Source organism: Peromyscus californicus, unplaced genomic scaffold (genome assembly GCF_007827085.1).
Source record: "Peromyscus californicus insignis strain IS unplaced genomic scaffold, ASM782708v3 Scaffold_20__1_contigs__length_68692818, whole genome shotgun sequence".
Classification (NCBI taxonomy): Eukaryota; Metazoa; Chordata; class Mammalia; order Rodentia; family Cricetidae; genus Peromyscus; species Peromyscus californicus.
Genome location: NW_026294503.1, coordinates 48,582,503 through 48,600,185, shown reverse-complemented (window position 1 = coordinate 48,600,185; position 17,683 = coordinate 48,582,503). Strand labels below are relative to the sequence as shown.

Genomic DNA, 17,683 nt, shown 5'->3' with positions numbered 1-17,683 from the left:
CAAGCCTCCATCTGCAAGCCCCTTGCCTGCTCATAATTATAAAGCCCCTTCTGCCCTGGTCTAGGAAGCCCCTGATCCGGGCCCAGGTTGCACATCGCTCTGCGGGGCTCCCCAGCACCACGGACAGCTCCAGCCACCACGCCGGCTTCTGGGGATCCAGAAGTCCTTTTGCTAACCTAATGTGGTTATCACTTTGCCAACTGAGCCATCTCCCCAGCTCTTTCCTGAGTTAAACGAACCCAAAGACAGCCATCAGGAGGAAACAGGAGAGAGTCTACGGTGCACCCTCCCTGGGGCTTCTCAGTGTTCCACAACCCACCTTCCAAGGGCAGAGTGCCACCCTGGGGACCACTTTCATGGCGAGTGAGCCCAGGCTTCCACACAGCTGGGCTGACCTGTCATTGGAAATCATGATGCATCTGTTCTTCTCTGGCCTATTAAGCTATGCCCCTCTGCACCCAGAGACGTCTACTGTTTACTCAGTGGATCGTTTTCCATTCTGTTCTGTGCAGACTGCTGATGAGTGGGCAGAGAGCATGCCCAAGGTCCCACCCCCCACACCTCCCAAGGAAACGGCCAACAGAGACATCTTGGCACGAATGCACAAGGCGGTGGCTTCCCACTATCACACCATCGTCCAGGAGTTCGAGAACTTCGACACCGCGAAAAGCAGCACAGTCTCCAGGGATGAGTTCAGATCTATCTGCACCCGCCATGTCCAGATCCTGACGGATGAGCAGGTAAGACCGTGGCTGCTCATCCCAAGCCATTGTTGGACAGAGAGTTCTACGCTGCACTCTGTGTTTTAAATGTTTCGTTTTCCACCTCAACCCGCTCCCCCTTTTCTTTCCCCCCTCCCTTCCCCTCCTCCTTTTCCTTCTCTACCTCCCCCCTTCCTCTTCAATCAGCTCTCAGTACATAATCCTTAATAACCTGGAACTTAGACCAGACTGACCTTCAACTTGGGGTGGGCGATCTTCCTGCTTAGGTGTCCCAGTGCTGGGAGTGCCTGCATGAGCTACGGCACCCTGCTGAGGTCTTGTTTTGTGCTAAGTCATACTGAAATTCACAGGAGCAGCTGTTGCTACAACAGCTGTGAACCACACCATTTCAGGCAGGGTGAGCTTGCTGTCCCTTTTGCTGTGAAAATCAGCCCCGGCTCCCAGTCCTCCTGCATCTGTGATCATCTGGCGCTGGCATGATTGACAGGGCTTCCCCTCTTTCTGCTGCACCCTGGGGCAGCATGCTCTGCCAAGTGTGTTGGGGATGGTGCCAGAGTGCTAAGTACCACTTAACTGCCATCTTGTCCCCATGACCTGGCTCACCTGCATTGTAGAACCTCGTCTCACACTCAGAGGCGTCCAGCTCTCCCGATTTCCAGAGCTCTGAGTGGGGGGAAGGGACATGGCTCAGAAAGCTGTGGGTATAATCAACCTTCCAGGGAAAGAGAACAGCTTTCTCAGGAAGGAGTATCTCTGGGCATTAATCTACAATTTTACCCCTCAGACAGACACCCCTAGCAAGTGAGAAAGATGCTTGCAGGTAATAAATCAACTCAGGCTTCTGGGCCTGCGCAGCTGTGCGCCTGTCCAGCTGTGTGACTCAGAAAAGTCAGTTGGCATCTCTGTTTTCCCTGGTGTTCCTCCCTAGGCCCTCCTGGCACCCTTCCCTCCTAGCCAGCTTCCTCCTCTGTCTCTGCCAGGACCTGGCCCCTGCATCTCTCACCGCCTGCTCCTTCCAGATTCTAAGCAGAGGGAGGCCTTTCCCAGCCCCACTTGGCAGAGCTAGCCATGTCCCAGCGCCCTCCTTCTTCCCAGTCCCCATGCCCCTGGTCTCCTGGTCACAGCCTTGGCCTCTGAGCCAGTTTCTAGGAGCACAGCCACCCATCTTGGTGTGCCGCAAATGCCCCGAGGTGTGAGTGGTGGTGCTGGGCAGCTGTCAGCAGCAAGATTGTGTCCCCCGCCCCCGTTGCCATGACAAGAGCACCATGAGGGAGGGAGGGTTTATTTTGGCTCGTGGTTTGAAGGTGCAGCCTGTCACGATGGGGAGTGCAAGACAACGGAGGCTTGAGGCGTGTTGTGTGCACAGCCAGGAAAGCAGAGAGGTGACTGCTGGTCACTTCTTACTTTTTTTTTTTTTTGGTTTTTCGAGACAGGGTTTCTCTATGTAGCTTTGCGCCTTTCCTGGAACTCGCTTTGGAGACCAGGCTGGCCTCGAACTCACAGAGATCCGCCTGGCTCTGCCTCCCGAGTGCTGGGATTAAAGGCGTGCGCCACCACCGCCCGGCTATTTCTTACTTTTTATTCAGCCCCGGACCCCAGCCCATCGGATAGTCCCGCTCACATTTAGGGTGTGTCTTCCTACCCTAATTACTCTAATCCAGAAGACTCTCCACAGACGTGTTTAGAGGTTCATCTCCTAGGTGATGCTCGATCCTGTCCAGTGGACAGTCAAGATTAATCATCACAGCAGAGGAGGGATGTCAGAGGCCAGGGGAGCGGTGCTTATGAAGAAGTGCAGTCTACTCCCTATTGGGAAGGAGCCAGTGGCAGCTGAGAGGCCATGGCCAGGCACCTGCCCTGGACCCTGGTCTCCCTGACAACAGGATGCGGGCCCACAGAAACAGAGCAGCACAGACAGGAGCAGCATCCTGATGGCAAAGCAGCCCCACCCTGTCCCCAAAGGGTCTGCATTCTCAGAGAACTTTTAGACAGTAAACATTCTGAGTAAAATAGGCAGTATCTTAGCCAATGACAATGCTGTGTATTTCTTTAAAGACAGGAAAAGGGTACAGATGGAGTGGGAGACATGCTTGTAACTAGTAGGGTTGGGGAGGCGCTCTGAGCAGGTAACCTCGAAGGGAAGACCTGGTTACTTGGTAGGGTTAGCTGGAAGCAGAGGGGACATGGATGACAAGGGCTGTGATGGGGTTGGACCATTGGCAGATGACCAGTGCTTGGAGGGGGTTGAGCCCAAGCCTGGAGTCTATCCTGTAGGACAGGAGCCAAGTGGAAACATTTTTGTCTTCACTCAGGGGTGTGAGAGGGTGGCGCTGCCCTGTGCCAGTTGGCCTGATCGGTGGCTTTAAACAGTGGTCCTCTGGCTGCTGTGCGGAGATAGAGAGATGAAGGGCAGGGACCAGGGGCGGACTGTTGACAGAGGGCACCAGAAGAGGTTCTGAGGGTGTCAGAGCTGAATCCCATAGTATGCGCCAACTTCGGTGCTCACCGCGAAAGTGGCTGCGTTCACTGTGGGCGGCAATAGATCTGGGTGTTGGTGTTGGGCAGGACAGAGCAGGCGGTTCAAGGTGAGCTGTCTGCACGAAGCTGTAAAGGTGGGTGCCATGGCAGAGGCTGGAGGACGGGCAAGGTGAGAGTGGACATGGCTAAGAACCTAAGATGCAAGCTGAGGGTGCCAAGGGCAAGCAGAGCTTGGGGGCAGCAGATTGAGAAGTCTGGGAGATGGGAGAGGGCAGAAGAATAGACCAAGTAACCGCAGTGACGTTGGGGAGGAGCTGGGGAGATGTTGGACGTGAATTGTGTGTGCATATATGTGTGCTTGCATGAGTGTGTAAGCATGTGTCACATACGTATGTGAATATATGTATGCACACGTATATGCACCCATCTGTGTGTACACACTACGGGTGTGCGTGTGTGCGTGCGTGCGTGCGTGCATGCGTGCATGCGTGCGTGCCCGTGTTCTTTTATACACTACATCACTGCAGTTGGGTGGACCTCGTATGCACAGCTCACTCTTGGCTCCACTCTGGGATGTGGTTGAGTCATCCTCATTTGCCCAAGGGTACAGGAGCATCAGCTGGTCCTCTCTGAAGTTTCCGGAGCTTTGACTTTCTAGTCTTGCCATGTAGGCAGCACCTGTTTGTCCACCTATGTGAAGCGGGGCTCTACTGTCCCGGGAGCTCCGTGGGCCTCCCCCATCTTCAGCATCAGCGCTGTCTGGCAGCCATTCTTTGATGGAGGGCTGCTCTAACTCCACTCTGCTCCACCAGATTGTAAACAACCAGCACCTGGGTCTCTGAGGCTCTGTCAGGCCAGGAGTGTCTACATCAGTCTCTCCGAGTGTTTCAGTGCCGTCACATCGGCTCCCCTGGAAGTCCTATGGTGGTGCATGTCTGCAATACCAGTATTGAGGCAGGGGCATCACAAGCTCCCTGCCAGTGTTGGTGGGTTCCTGCCTTCAGGGGGTAGGGGTAGGGGAACCCGTGACACTTAGTGGACTGCACTGGTTGGGCTTCTTGTCTGCTGCCCCAGACTCCCTCTCTTCCTGTCCATGTCTGCTATCCTCCATTGTGCTCTACTGTGTGGGGTCTTTGTGTCTTTGAAGTGTTCTGCTTCATTGTAAGAAAACACTTGGAACTTCATACCTTCAGTTAAGTTTTCTCGGCTGTTGTCATAACTGCTTTGCTAAATTCAGTCATTTTGTAATAACTTGTCAGCCAATTCCCTGAGCTGATACCTCAAGCCAGTTCTGAACAGCAGGCAGGTGTCCTTCCAACCCATATGCCTGTTATTTCTTTTTCTTGCTTTGTAGCAATGCCTAGATTCCATGGTCCTTCCAAACAGAGCTGTGACAATGACTTCCCTGTTCTAGCCTTGACTGAACAGGAATGCTTCACTGTTCCAAAGTTAGAATTATTTTCCCTAGAGACACTTCCATATATCAAATGTCAGGAGCTCCCAGTCAATTGTTAAGTTCTTTGTATGCCTGTTTTTCTAAAACCCAGCAAACATGGGTGGGTACTGCTTGTATCAAATGCTTCCCGTATGTGTGTACATGTATCAAGATAGGCATCTAGTTTTTCTTTTTCAATTTCTCAATGCAGTGAGCTGTGCTGATAGGTAGCACGATAGTAAAGCAAACGTATACTCCTGTTGTATGCACGGTTTGGTTAGGTGTGTTGAAAGTGTTTCCATGGCTTCAGAGACGGCTCAGTGGTTAGGAGCACTGGCTGCTCTTGCAGAGGACTTGAGTTGGGTTCTGACCTACATGGTGGCTCACAACTTCCTATAATGCCAGTTCCAGAAAACTCAATGCCCTCTTCGCGCCTTGGCAGGCTCCCACATGACATGTGCATACAAACACGTAACACTCTCTCTCTCACCCTCCCTCACTCACTCCCTTTAAACTTAAAAATAATTGTGTTGATGTTTGTGACATTACTCTGTACTTTCTCAAGTTTGTGTCTTGCTGGAATCAAGAGTACACCAGCTGTGTAAGTAGAGTCTAGGGCTATGTACTTTTGTGTTTTGTCAAAAGGGTCTGGGCAGAACTGGGCTGCCAGCTTCCCGAGAGTAAAAAAAAAATGCCCGTAAGCCTTCTGGGACCCAGAGTTTTCCATAAGGGGGGATTTAACTGCCAGTATGTTCTTCTGATAGTTACAGGGCCACCCAGGCTCATCCATTTTGGTGGCTTACGTTTTTACATGAATTTGTCCACTTTTTCTCCCTTTTCTGATTGGCATCCACTGACTCACCATAGAATCTGTGTCCTCTTTCAGTTAGTTCTTGCTGTATGTGCCATACCGTTGGACCACACCATCCCCTAGCTTCACACTACAGCCGTGTGTGCTCTTAGTCTTTTCTGAGGATCAGCTTTCAGCTCTCCCGGCTTCCTGCTGCATTGACAGCCTCTCTCTTGTTCCCTGTGCTTTGGCATAGGTTGGATGCAGGCTTTGAATTTCAGCTGCTCTTCCTCCCATAATAGGCACTTAAAACTGTACATTTCTGTCTAATTACTACTTTAGCTGCATCCAAATTTTGATACATAGTTGTAAAATTATAATGGAGCTCCTAGTCTCTTATTCCCATCTTGGGTCCTTTGATTTAGAAATACGGGTGTTTTTTTGTTCCTGAATGAATGTGTTTTTAAAGAGTTATTAACTTATAAATGAACATGATTTTAATTAGAGAATGGGACTGGATCTTATCAGTTATTAGAATTATCTGAGATTGGATGTGTGGTCATTCTTTAAAAATGTTTCATTTGTAGCTAGATGGTATGTTTTGAATGGAGCATTATGAAGCATTTTACACCTGCTGATTGAAACCAGCTGTTACTTCTAGGCTCAGAATCTCTATTCTCTCAGTTATCTTGGCCCATCAATGGCTGAGAAATGTGGATACTTGCAACTCAGTGTTAGATGTATCAAATTCTAAAAAAAATAGCTTTTAATATTAAAGTCTATTTAATGTGATAGTAGCATGACCTCTGAGCCTTTTTTTCATTTAATGCCTACTTGATATATCTATTCAAACTTCTTTAAATCTTTGATGCCCCTGATAATTCTGTTTTGTGTGTAGGTTTTATGAATAGCACATAAATGGATTCTTAAACATCCTCTCTAGTGATCCCTGCCATTTTACATGGGTGTTTGGCTCATTTACATTTATTGTTGTTGCTGTTGTCTCCATTTATTTCTGTTGTCAATATTAAGCATCCTGCCATGCTCATTTCCTTTATATTGTTTGAAAATTTATTTTCTTGACATAATTTAGAAACCCCCTTTCCTACCTATTTGTCAAAAGCTACATACTTTCTTAGTCAATAACTGGCTGTTGCCCTTACCTCTTAGCAATTTTTAAACTAGATCCCTGAGCTCTCCTGGTGCAGGGAGAGGTGGAGTGGGCACCGGAGGCCAGGTGAGGAACAGAGGGCAGGTGGACATGCAGATGGTTTCAAGGAGAATGTGGAAACAGAATGGGACAAGAAGGACAAGAGAACAGTGAAGATGAGATTCCAGGGGCATCACAGACAGTCTTTAGGAGTGGCCCTCTGAGTGGCTAACACAAGCACAACTTTCTGTTGGTCTTTTATCACAGCAGCAGAAACTTTACTAAGACAAAGAGTCGGGGTTGACAGGGACCTGCCACTTGTCTTCAGGAGTGCACTGGCCAAAGATGACAACAGAAGGCATGGTGAGGAGAAAGCCAGAGCCTGCAAGATGTTGCTACATATATCCATGCTGGGAGGCAAATAGAGGAGGCCTTGACCAGCTCTGCACCTGACACACAGGAGCTGTGGGAATTCAGAGACTCCCATGATCCTCAGGAGCAGCTTCAGCCGGAGCTGGGTTCGGAGGGAGTTTGAGGATGTGGGTTTTGTGATGATGGAGAGAGTTCCTCAGAGTTTCATGGGAGAGTAGGGACAAGGAGGGGGCAGGAGGGAAGCCTACAGCCAAATGGCTCAGGAGAGTGATCATTCCAGCTGGCGGATGAGGCTATGTCTACACAGTGGCCAGATGGGTGAACACTGTGAGACTCACAGTGTTGTGGAACATCATTTTAAGATGTGTTACATTCATTTATGCTGTGGAATATTTGTTTAATATGCAAAGATGTGTAACATTTGTTTAACTCTGTGAAGCTGTGTTACTTTGCCTGCCTAAAACACCTGATTGGTCTAATAAAGAGCAAGGCAGGAAAGGGGTAGGCAGGGCTGTAAGGCAAAGAGAATAAATAAAAGAGAGAACAGGGAGGATGGTGAAGAGGAAGAGAGAACACTAGGGGCCAGCTACCCAACCACACAACCAGCCCCAGAGTAAGAAGAAAAGAAAGGAATATAGAATAGAGAAAGGTAAAAGCCCAGAGGCAAAAGGTAGATGGGATAATTTAAGAAAAGCTGGCTAGAAACAAGCCAAGCTAAGGCCAGGCATTCATAAGTAAGAATAAGTCTCCATGTATTTATTTGGGAGCTGGATGGTAGCCCCCAAAGAGTGAAAAAAAAAACTACACATGGCTTGTGAAAGATGCTGGCTGAGTCTGGAGACCAGAGCTAGCCTGGGGTAAAGCAGAGGCTGCTTGGTGGAACACTGGGGTCCTGTTGTCCCCGGTGTGTGTTGGCCCACTTCACTTGCTTTTTGGCAGAATCTTGTCCATTTTCAATATATTCTTTTTTAATCTTCCTGTAGGTTCTGAAGTTGAGTCAGAACTCTGTGGGCAGGGCTTAGCAGACTTCCTGGGGGATTCTGCTACTAGAGCTAGAGAAGCCCTAGGCTAGTCTATCTCCAAGCTCATCAGTTGTGTGGAGTGTTATTACCCATCATGGGTTGTTTTTAATTTTCTCAATGACTTCCAATCCTCTCAGCTCCAGACACCAACCTCTGGGAATATACTTGGTATGTCTATTTGTAAATCCCACACATGGCAGTTTCCTGCCTGAGGATTCCCAAGTCAGGGTGGTACAGACCTAAAGATGCCCTAACTCCAATCCCAGAGATGCACCCACATATGTCTGACCCCAAGGGTAGGCTGGTGTGGCAGCTCGCCACAAGCCTTTGGGGACTTTAGATGGAGCCCAAGAGTTGGTCACTTTCATTCATTTGCTGTGGATAAACCCCAGGAGACACCCAGGGGCAAACTAAGTTTCTGGTGACCTCTAGACTGCAAGGGGAACAGGAAACTGCCCCCCACCCTAGCCTCCTGGCCTCTGTCCCTTGGAAGGCTGACAGCCAGGCTCTGTCAGCTGGGGGTTTTGCAAGCAGTCAGGTGGGGGGGCAAGAGCCCTTCTTCTCTGCTCCCTGAAAGTCCTGTAGCCATCAGAGGCGGCTCATGTGGGAAGCCCTCCTGGCGCTTTGGCCCGTGCTGTGTGTAGTTTCCATAAGGTCTGCGGCGCCAGTCAGCCACCACGCAAAGCCATAAACTTCTCCCCGGTTTCCAAATGCTTCCTTTCCATCTTGCACGAGGGACATTTCTGACCTTTGGGGTGAAATAAATTGTGGCTGTAAAGGCAGAGGCTGAGGCGGCGGCACCTGCAAGCCGCTGCGACCCAGGTGTGCAGGGACGGCTGGGAAATGAGGCCGGCGGCTTCCCTGGGATGCAGGTGGGGCCCGGTTTGATTTGCATTTTCTCCTAAAATGTTTTTATGCACCACAGCTCGGTCACTGTGACTAATCACAAGATTTAATGGCCTTAAACTGCTCACTGAGGACCCAATTCAATTAAAAAATGTCCTGCGGAAGCCATGAATAATCCCCTTGTCTTGCCTTTTTTTCCCCCACAGTCTTCCAGAGGCTTCTATCCTGCAGAGACCAAATGGATTTTTTTTCTCCTTTCTTAATTTTTTTTTTTTTTTTTTTTTTTTTTTTTTTTTTTTTTTTTTTTTTTTTTTGTAAATGACATGATCCCTGGTCCACAGTCACTTCCTGTCACCTCTGGTCCCACTCCTCCAGGACTCCCCAGAGGAGAATCTCTCCCGCTGGGTTCACACTCCCCTGGGACTGACTTGCTGCCATTAGTTTGACAGGCTGTGGAGCGAGATGCCCGTCAACGCCAAGGGGAGGCTCAAGTACCAGGACTTCCTCAGCAGGTTCGGTACCGAGAGAGCACCCTCGCCGCCCATGGCCGCAGGTGACTCTGGAGATTCGACCGTTGCCCAGAGGGGAAGCAGTGCCCCTGAGGTCTCCCAAGGAACTAGATCCACCCTCTGCTCTCCTTCTCGGGACTCCAGATCTGCATCGAAATCACGGAGTCACCCCTGTGTGAGTTCCCAGCCTGATACGGGCCCCATGTCACCTCCGGGCAGGTCCATGCACACAAAGGGGCCCCAGTGTTTCTCCCTCAGACTGCAGGTGACTGAGAGACTGGGTTCATGAGTCTGGGGGAGGCTCTAGTGTCAGTTTCCGGTGGGGGGCAGGGGGCGTGGGGAAGTGGGGGAGTAGTTTGAGGAAGGGTGGGGGCGGGGCAGGGTGGAACGAGCCAGAAGGGGAAGAAGAGACAGAAGGGCACAGCATCCATAGGCAGGAAACCTGGCTCTGAGAGGGACAGTCCCCTGACCTTGGGCACCATCCATACTAATGAACGTGTTCCCAATTCACACCAGAGCCAGGTGAGGCCTAGGGTGTTTTCCTGGGCCTCAGTCCTCAGTGTGACACAGAGCCCTGAGCCCTAGACTGAGTCATCCCAGGCTTGCCAGAAGGAGGCTCCTGGGGATGCCTGCCTTGAACGACAGTCTCCAGGGCAGGGCAACTGAGAGCGCACTACACATGCCCACAAGGCAGCTGCTGTGTGCTTACACCGTGTCTCTAGAGTAGTATGGCCCCAGACAGAGTGCCCATCGTGTGCTCTGCCACCATCTTCTGTATACCTACTGTGCGCTGGGTTTTGCTACAGCTCAAAATGGACAAAGGTCCCCACTCAAGAGGGTTATGGTGTCACAGATTTCAGGATGACAGACAGTGAATGTGGTCTCCAGGGAAGTCAGAGGAATGTAGAACAGGAATCACATTCCTTAATCTCCCTGCGTTGGGAGGGAGATTAGGTTGCTGGTCTGTTGAGATCTGGACAGAGAGCTGGCCAGCAGCACTCAGAGGCTTTGAACTGGGAATCCAGGGAAATACACATAGCTTTAAGGAGGCAGGCCCCAGAAAGGCTGCCTCTTGAAGGTGGAGGGAACCCCAAGCCAAGGAATTCAGGGAGTTCCTGGGATTTAGGAAGGGCAAGAAGAAGTGCTGTCCTCTAAAACATGGCTATGTATTTATTTCCAAAGCTGTTCTGATTATTATGGGTTGGCTTCAGGTGGCTCTCAGGTGGAAGGAAGGTCATCTCCTCTCCTGGCACCTGCAGAGCTGACCTTCAGGTCCACTCTGTGGTTCCCATGACTGCCCCCATGAGACCTCCAGTTGAGAGACCCTTTGTCTCCCTCCCCACAGACCCCAGTGGGCACCCAACCCCTGCAGAACTGCGAGCCCATTGAGAGCAAGCTCCGCAAGCAGATCCAGGGCTGCTGGCGCGAGCTCCTGAAGGAATGCAAGGAGAAGGACATTGACAAGCAAGGGAGCGTGACCGCAACGGAGTTCCTGGGTCCGTCTGACTCCACCCCTGGGGAGACATCCATCAGTCCCGCCAGCCCTGCGGGGGGGGGGGGGGGGAGATGGGAGGAGCCTGTGGGCGTGTTCATGGGTGGGTGGAGCCAGCCACTAGCTAAATGAGGGCTTAAATGCCTGAATCCCTACCAACTGCACTGTGGACTGCTTGGTCCTCAGCGCTCGTCGAGAAGTTCAAGCTGGACATTAGCAAGGAGGAGAGCCAGCAGCTCATTATCAAGTATGACCTGAAGGGCAATGGCAAGTTCGCCTACTGCGACTTCATCCAGAGCTGCGTCCTTCTGCTGAAGGCCAAGGAGACCTCACTGATGCGGAGGATGAGGATCCAGAATGCAGACAAGATGGTAGGTGTTTCGTCCTGGAGACGGTGGTGTCCTGAACCAGGCACAGGTGGACCTGGACACACGGGATCCCCGGGGGCTGCTGGTCAGAGCCTGGCCCCGCCCTGCCACCAGCCAGGACTCACCTGACAGATGTCCCCAGATGTCACTGCAGCCTCCCCACAAATGCCCCTTGGATCTCTGGCTACCCACTCACTCTGGGAGTGATGCCCTGCACCTTCATCCCCCACTACCCAAAGGCCAGGACGGTGGAAGGTGGCCGCCACGTCAGCTAAGATGGCGGGGCGTGTATGTCAAGGCATGTTCCTGCAGGTAGGGTAAAGGGGGTAAAGATGAGACTTGGGGGGCATCAGATCTAATTGTGACATTTAAAACGTCCTAGAAGCTCGATTTCTTTAAAAATATTGGAAAGAAGTCTTCTCTCTGCTTCTGGAACTGGAGGCTGAAGGTCTTTGGTGGGAGCCATCTACAGTGGTCTTTCTCGGGGTGGGGCAGTGCTTCTTCCCTGCACAGTGCCCCGGGAGTTAAAGAAAAGGCGAAGTGGGCATGTGGGCGCCCAGGGCTCACAGTCAAATTAAACCCTCAGAACTTGGCTGTGAATGTGCAGCCGGGGGTGGAGCCCGGGCTGAGTGTGGGTGGGGCTTGAGCAACTAACACCCAAGCACCACCCACCCCACCATCCCACCCCACCCCACCACACCACCACACCACACCACACCACCACACCACACCACACCCCACCACCACCTACCCCACAACCACCCACCCTACCATACCACACCACACCACCACACCACCACACCCCACCACACCACCACACCACACCACCACACCATACCACACCACACCCCACCACACCACCACCTACCCCACCATACCACACCACCCACCCCACCACACCACCACACCACACCACCACACCATACCACACCACAGCACACCACACCACCACCTACCCCACGACCACCCACACCATACCACACCACCCACCCCACCACATCACCACACCACACCACCACACCCCACCACATCACCACCTACCCCACCACCACCCACCGCACCATACCACACCACACCACCACACCACCCACCCCACCACCCCACCCCACCACACCACACCACCACACCATACCACACCACACCACACCCCACCACCACCTACCCTACGACCACCCACCCTACCATACCACACCACACCACCACACCACCCACCCCACCACACCACACCACTACACCACACCACCCACCCCATCACCCTACCCCAACACACCACACCACCATACCACACCACACCACCACACCACCCACCCCAACACACCATACCACCACCTACCCCACCACTACCCACCCCACCCCACCACCCACCCCACCCCACCACCAACCCTACACCACCACCCACCCCACCCCACCACCAACCCCACCCCACCATCCACCCCACCACACTACCACCCACCCCACCACACTACCACCCACCCCACCCCACCACCAATCCCACCCCACCACCACCTACCACATCACCACCCACCCCACCATACCACACCACACCACCACACCCACCACCCACTCCACCCCACCACACCCCACCACACCACCACCCACCCCACCCCACCACCCCACCCCACCACACCACCCACCCCACCCCACCACACCACCCACCCCACCACACCCCACCACACCACCCACCCCACCCCCCCACCACCCCTGCTCGTCCTCTGTGATCGTCCTTCCTTCCTTCATTTTTTTCTTGCTTGCCTTTTCTCTTTCTTTGTTGGTGGACAAAGCTTTTGGAGACGGGGTCTCACCGTGTAAGCCAGGCTGGCCTGAAACTCCTTGCAATCATCTTCCTGCCTCATCACCAGCACTTAGCTGTGGCTTCAAAAGATGGCAAAGACACTACGACCCAACCAGGGGAGCAGCCCTGGCTCTTCCCTTCCCTTCTCAGTTGTGAAATAGTCATTAAAACCACATCCAGCGCTTCCCCAAGCTCTATGACACCCTAAGCCTTGCTCACATTTCTCCCGAACGTAGAACTCCAAAGTGCGTTCTAGGCCCCTCTCCCATAGTCTGTGATGCTGAGTCAGATGAGGAGTGCTGAGTGCCGCTGCTGGGAACACTGCTGAGCAGCAGAGTGGGGAGTATTGCTTGAGTAGCCCACGTGGCCCAGGAACAAGCAAATCCAGTTCCAATCTCCTTATAGCTCAGTGGGGGCTGATGACCTCACCCCACCCACACACCCACCTGGGCAGCCATCAGAGAGACTGGAGCAAATGGTCCCTCCTAAAAGCCATGCAGGAAGCCACACACAGAAAGTTCTAGGTGAGATCCAGTACCCGCTGCTGCTTACCTGTAGGAGCCAGTTAAAGACAAAGCCAAGTGTGTGCCTCAAGCTAGCCCAGCCCTATGGGCAGGAGATGCTGTTCTGGTCCTCTGTGGAGTCTCTTGGGACCCAGGAACCTAGTTGGAGAACCATGGGGGATCTTGTACCCGGCAAAGCCTCCCCTGCTTTAGTCTCCTTCTGCTCCGCTGGCCTCAGTTTCCCCTTCTAGAAATGAGCTAGAATGGTCTATGAGGAGCAGATGATGGGTCTCTGTGGGAGTGTGTTGATGCCTCTTTTGACCCACTCTCTAGAGTAGAGGGCGCCTTCTGACCTTTCCCCATCCCTGGACAGTCTGGAGGGCCATGATGGGAGCTGTGAGTGGCACAAGGAGACTGGGCTCTGGCCAGCTGTCCCAGAACACACCCACTGGACTCCCCTGCCCCAGGTGTCCCTCGAGTACAGAATGGTTTCTCCTTCCTTGGTTGGAAAGACTCCTTGCCCCCCCCCCAACCCTCCTAAGAGAGAGGAGCCCTGTGCCATCCTGGCCACGGTGTACCACAGCCTCAGCTCAGAAGCCACATGGCAGAGAAGCTGAAAGGGAGATTTCCTCCTTTGGAGGTTCCACTTTGCTCAGAACTTTCAACAGAGGGGGCAGGCGTGGCATGGGGAGGCAGTTTGGGCCACAGGCAGCAGCAGGGTTGGCTGGGCTGGGTTGGGTCGGGCACCGGTATGGGTGAGCCAGGTTAGGCAGGTCCCTCGCAAGTGGGCATATTGTGAGCTAGCCAAGCTCTGGGGCCCTGGGGGTGTCTTCTTCCCAGGTGCTAATTTACATACAAACTGGAAGCAGTGTAACCTCACTAGTTTGTTTTAGGTAGCGCCAGGTTGCAACTAGGCTTTCCTGGGACTGGCTTCCTGCTCTTGCCTGTAGATCACCTCCATGATATGCAGATGTGTGTTGGGGATAAAATACTCAGACATCCTGTTTTCATCCCATAGTACCTAAAGGAATAAGCAGTTTGGTGGTACTTCCCTTTACCCTTCACACCCTGTAGCTTTCCCAATGCCCTGCATCACAAGAACCTCCTAGAAGGCCTCCTCTTTGCATGACTTTGAAATTGGCCTAGTGTCTGCATGGCCCTGTCCTTGCACATGGGACCTCTACCGTGACTGGATGAGAGCTGGGATCATGTTCCCTCCCTCAGCCTCAAGGTTCTATCTGGGAACTGGAGGTAGGAAGAAGGCCCCTCCCCCCAGAGGTGTTCCCACAAGCCTCTGCACCCCTGAGGTGGTCGATCTGAACAGCCCTCATTGCAGAGACACGGAGTAGAGTCAGGCCACCAGCTGAGGGGACAGTGTGCAGTATGTCCTCCAGGCCACCAGCTGAGGGGACGGTGTGCAGTGTGTCCTCCAGGCCACCAGCTGAGGGGACAGTGTGCAGTATGTCCTCTAGGCCCACCCAGTTCCCAAGTGCTTCCCTAATCTCGGTTTTAGAAAGAAGCCGGTGTGGAGACTCCATCCTTTTACTCAGCCTTGCTGCGGATCCAGCCCAAGATTGTTCACTGCTGGAGGCCCATGCGGCGTACCTTCAAGGCCTATGATGAGAACGGGACAGGGCTCCTGAGTGTGGCTGACTTCAGGAAGGTAAGACTCTGCTCTCTGTGGCTGTGTGCCTGGAGCAGGTAACATGAAAAGGCCAGTAACATGGAAAGCTCAAAAGAGCCCCTGTGCTTGCCTATGGAGGCCCTGACTCTGTGGCCTTCTTACTCCTTACTTGAAGGCTACAGCTTCTCTTCCTGTGTCCTATCAGGGTCTTGGGACCCTGAGTATGTATGTGATACAGCCTCCCACACAGGGAGCCCCACGGCACCCCACAGTGCACAGTAGAGTGGTGTCATTTGGCTTCAACTAATCCTGGGTGCCACATAACTCTGAGAGTGCCACCCTCAGAATCCCACCCACAACCCAACTCCTCATACCCCGCTCCAGCCTCCCATGCACGCTGGGACCAGGCACCGTCCCAGCCAGGGAGTCTGTCTTAGTCCATCACAGATGGAAGGCAGTAAGATTAGGGTTCTCTTCCCCTTCCCAGAGACCCAGGGTGTAACAAGCATAGAGGACAGTAAGGTGGGAATGTCTTCAGCAGAGCCGGAGGTGAGGGACATAGGGGTGTGAGTGGGGCCTCAGTTTCCTCTTCTGCTTTTCTCCCATTGGGCACAATGGCCACCAGCTGCCCTAATCCTGGCGTCCTGGGGTCTTTGAGACCATGTTCTAGCTCTTCTTAGGAATGAATGATAACATCAGCCACAGAGGAGAAACTATAAGCTAATTTCTACACATTGTCAGGAATCTCTAGCAGGATTTGTCTGGACTGTGAGGGTAAGAAGGCAGTAACAACATCAGGAGCAAGGCTCTTCCTTACCATGTAGAAGGCCAGAGGTGGGACTTCCCGAGCCGGCACAGCAGTGGGGTCAGGGATCCAGTTTTATCCTGCGACCCTCAACACCCAACTTCCTTCCCCACCTCACGGTCCAAGGTGGCTTCTGGAGCCCCCACCTCATCCCAGATTAAGAAAAAGGCATGCCCCTTCCCTTCAGAGAAGGTGTCCTGGGTCCTGCCACTGAGGAGGAAAGAGGTGGTAATGGCGGGCACCTAGCATCTCCAGCCGGGGCTCCTCCGCGCCCTGAGCCTGTGGGTGAGGGACGAGGGAGTCACCTGCAGCCACCAGCACTGCTGAATCAGCCTCCCGCCCACCAGGTGCTTCGGCAGTACAGCATCAACCTGTCGGAAGAGGAGTTCTTCCACGTGCTCGAGTACTATGACAAGTCACTCTCTTCCAAGATTTCCTACAATGACTTCCTGCGTGCCTTCCTGCAGTAGACATCCAGGCAGGGCTGCACTGGGGACAGATGGGGCCTCAGGGTCTGTCCCCAAGACTAGCAAAACCAGACCATGGAGGGCTGTAGTGAATTCCCCAAAGCGGCTTCAGAGCCTAACCCTACCCAGCATCAGGCTCCCGAGATGTGCGGGCTCTCGCTCCAACCCCCTTTGGGGCTTCTCACAACAGCAGGGTGGCCGCTGGCCTCGGGCGTCCTCACTCATTAGTTTGAGCAAATAAAATAGTCTTTGCAGGAATGACTCTTGAGACTTTAAAAGAACTACTACTAATAAAATGTTTCAAAACTTGGGATTCTTGGGGGTTTGTTCATGATTGCCTGCAGGGCACCCCCTCCCATCCACGGTCCCTGCACTATTATTCAAGGGCCAAGGCATGCTTCTGCCCACCCTCTTCCGTCTTAGATCAGAGGACTGCTGGATCCCCATGTCCATGTCCACCCTGGTTAGTTTTTTTTGCCAGCTTGGCACAAGCTGGAGTCATCTGAGAAGAGGGAGCCTCAACTGGGAAATTTCCTCCATCAGCTTGGCCTGTAGGCAAGTCTGTCGGGCATTTTCTTGATTAATGATTGATATGGGGGGCCCAGCCCACTGTGAGCAGTGCCACCCCTGGCCAGGTGGTCCTGAATCATGTAAGAAAGGAGTCTGAGCAAGCCATGGGGAGCAAGCCAGTAAGCAGCGTTCCTCTATGGCCTCTGCATCAGCGCCTGCCTCTAGTTCCTGCCCTGGCATCCCTCAGTGATGGAGTGTGACCTGAGAGCTGTAAGATGAAATAAACCTTTTCCTCCCCAAATTGGTTTTGGTCATGGTGTTTATACAGCAGTAGCAAACTAGGTCAACGTCCCTACCCTCTTCTGCTGGGTCCCACATTCCTTCCAAGGTCCAACTCTAAGGTCACCTGCTTGGGGAGCCTCCCATGACCTCTGGGGAGGGCAGTCGGGGGCAGCATCCCCATGCAGGGTGCACCCCCACCCCTCCCCTCCTGACCGTAGCACTCGGCACCAAGTCCAGCTGGTAGGGTGAGAATGCAGACCTGCTTTGCACCCACCCCTGGGGAAGGTCTTTAGGCTGGCCAGGCCTGGCCTCTGGATCCCTCTCTGAGGAAGAAAGTGAAGCTACAAGTTGAGTGATAGTTTGGGTTCAGGGATCCGCTCTGCTGGACTTTTTGGCACAGGGAGACCTACTCTCTAAACTTGGCCACATCTCCAGCTTCCCAGCACTGTCAGCCAGAAGGCTGGTGTGACACCTCCAATAGGGTTACACTGCAGTCCCTCACTAACATAGACCAGG

At 52.9% G+C, this 17,683-nt stretch overlaps 1 protein-coding gene across 7 annotated transcripts in view; it reads left to right on the top strand.

Annotated features, from left to right (window-relative positions):
• Positions 1 to 17,180, top strand: part of Efcab6 (EF-hand calcium binding domain 6) — a 198,538-nt gene extending 181,358 nt beyond the window's left edge. For all 7 annotated transcript variants that reach the window (XM_052748505.1, XM_052748503.1, XM_052748501.1 and 4 more), the window contains 6 exons: positions 513 to 740; positions 9,257 to 9,499; positions 10,670 to 10,820; positions 11,003 to 11,187; positions 14,993 to 15,142; positions 16,256 to 17,180. In XM_052748505.1, coding sequence (XP_052604465.1) covers positions 513 to 740; positions 9,257 to 9,499; positions 10,670 to 10,820; positions 11,003 to 11,187; positions 14,993 to 15,142; positions 16,256 to 16,378 — 1,080 coding nt within the window. In that variant the 3' untranslated portion in view covers positions 16,379 to 17,180. The remainder of the gene's footprint in view (positions 1 to 512; positions 741 to 9,256; positions 9,500 to 10,669; positions 10,821 to 11,002; positions 11,188 to 14,992; positions 15,143 to 16,255) is intronic.
• The last annotated feature ends 503 nt before the right edge of the window (positions 17,181 to 17,683 follow it).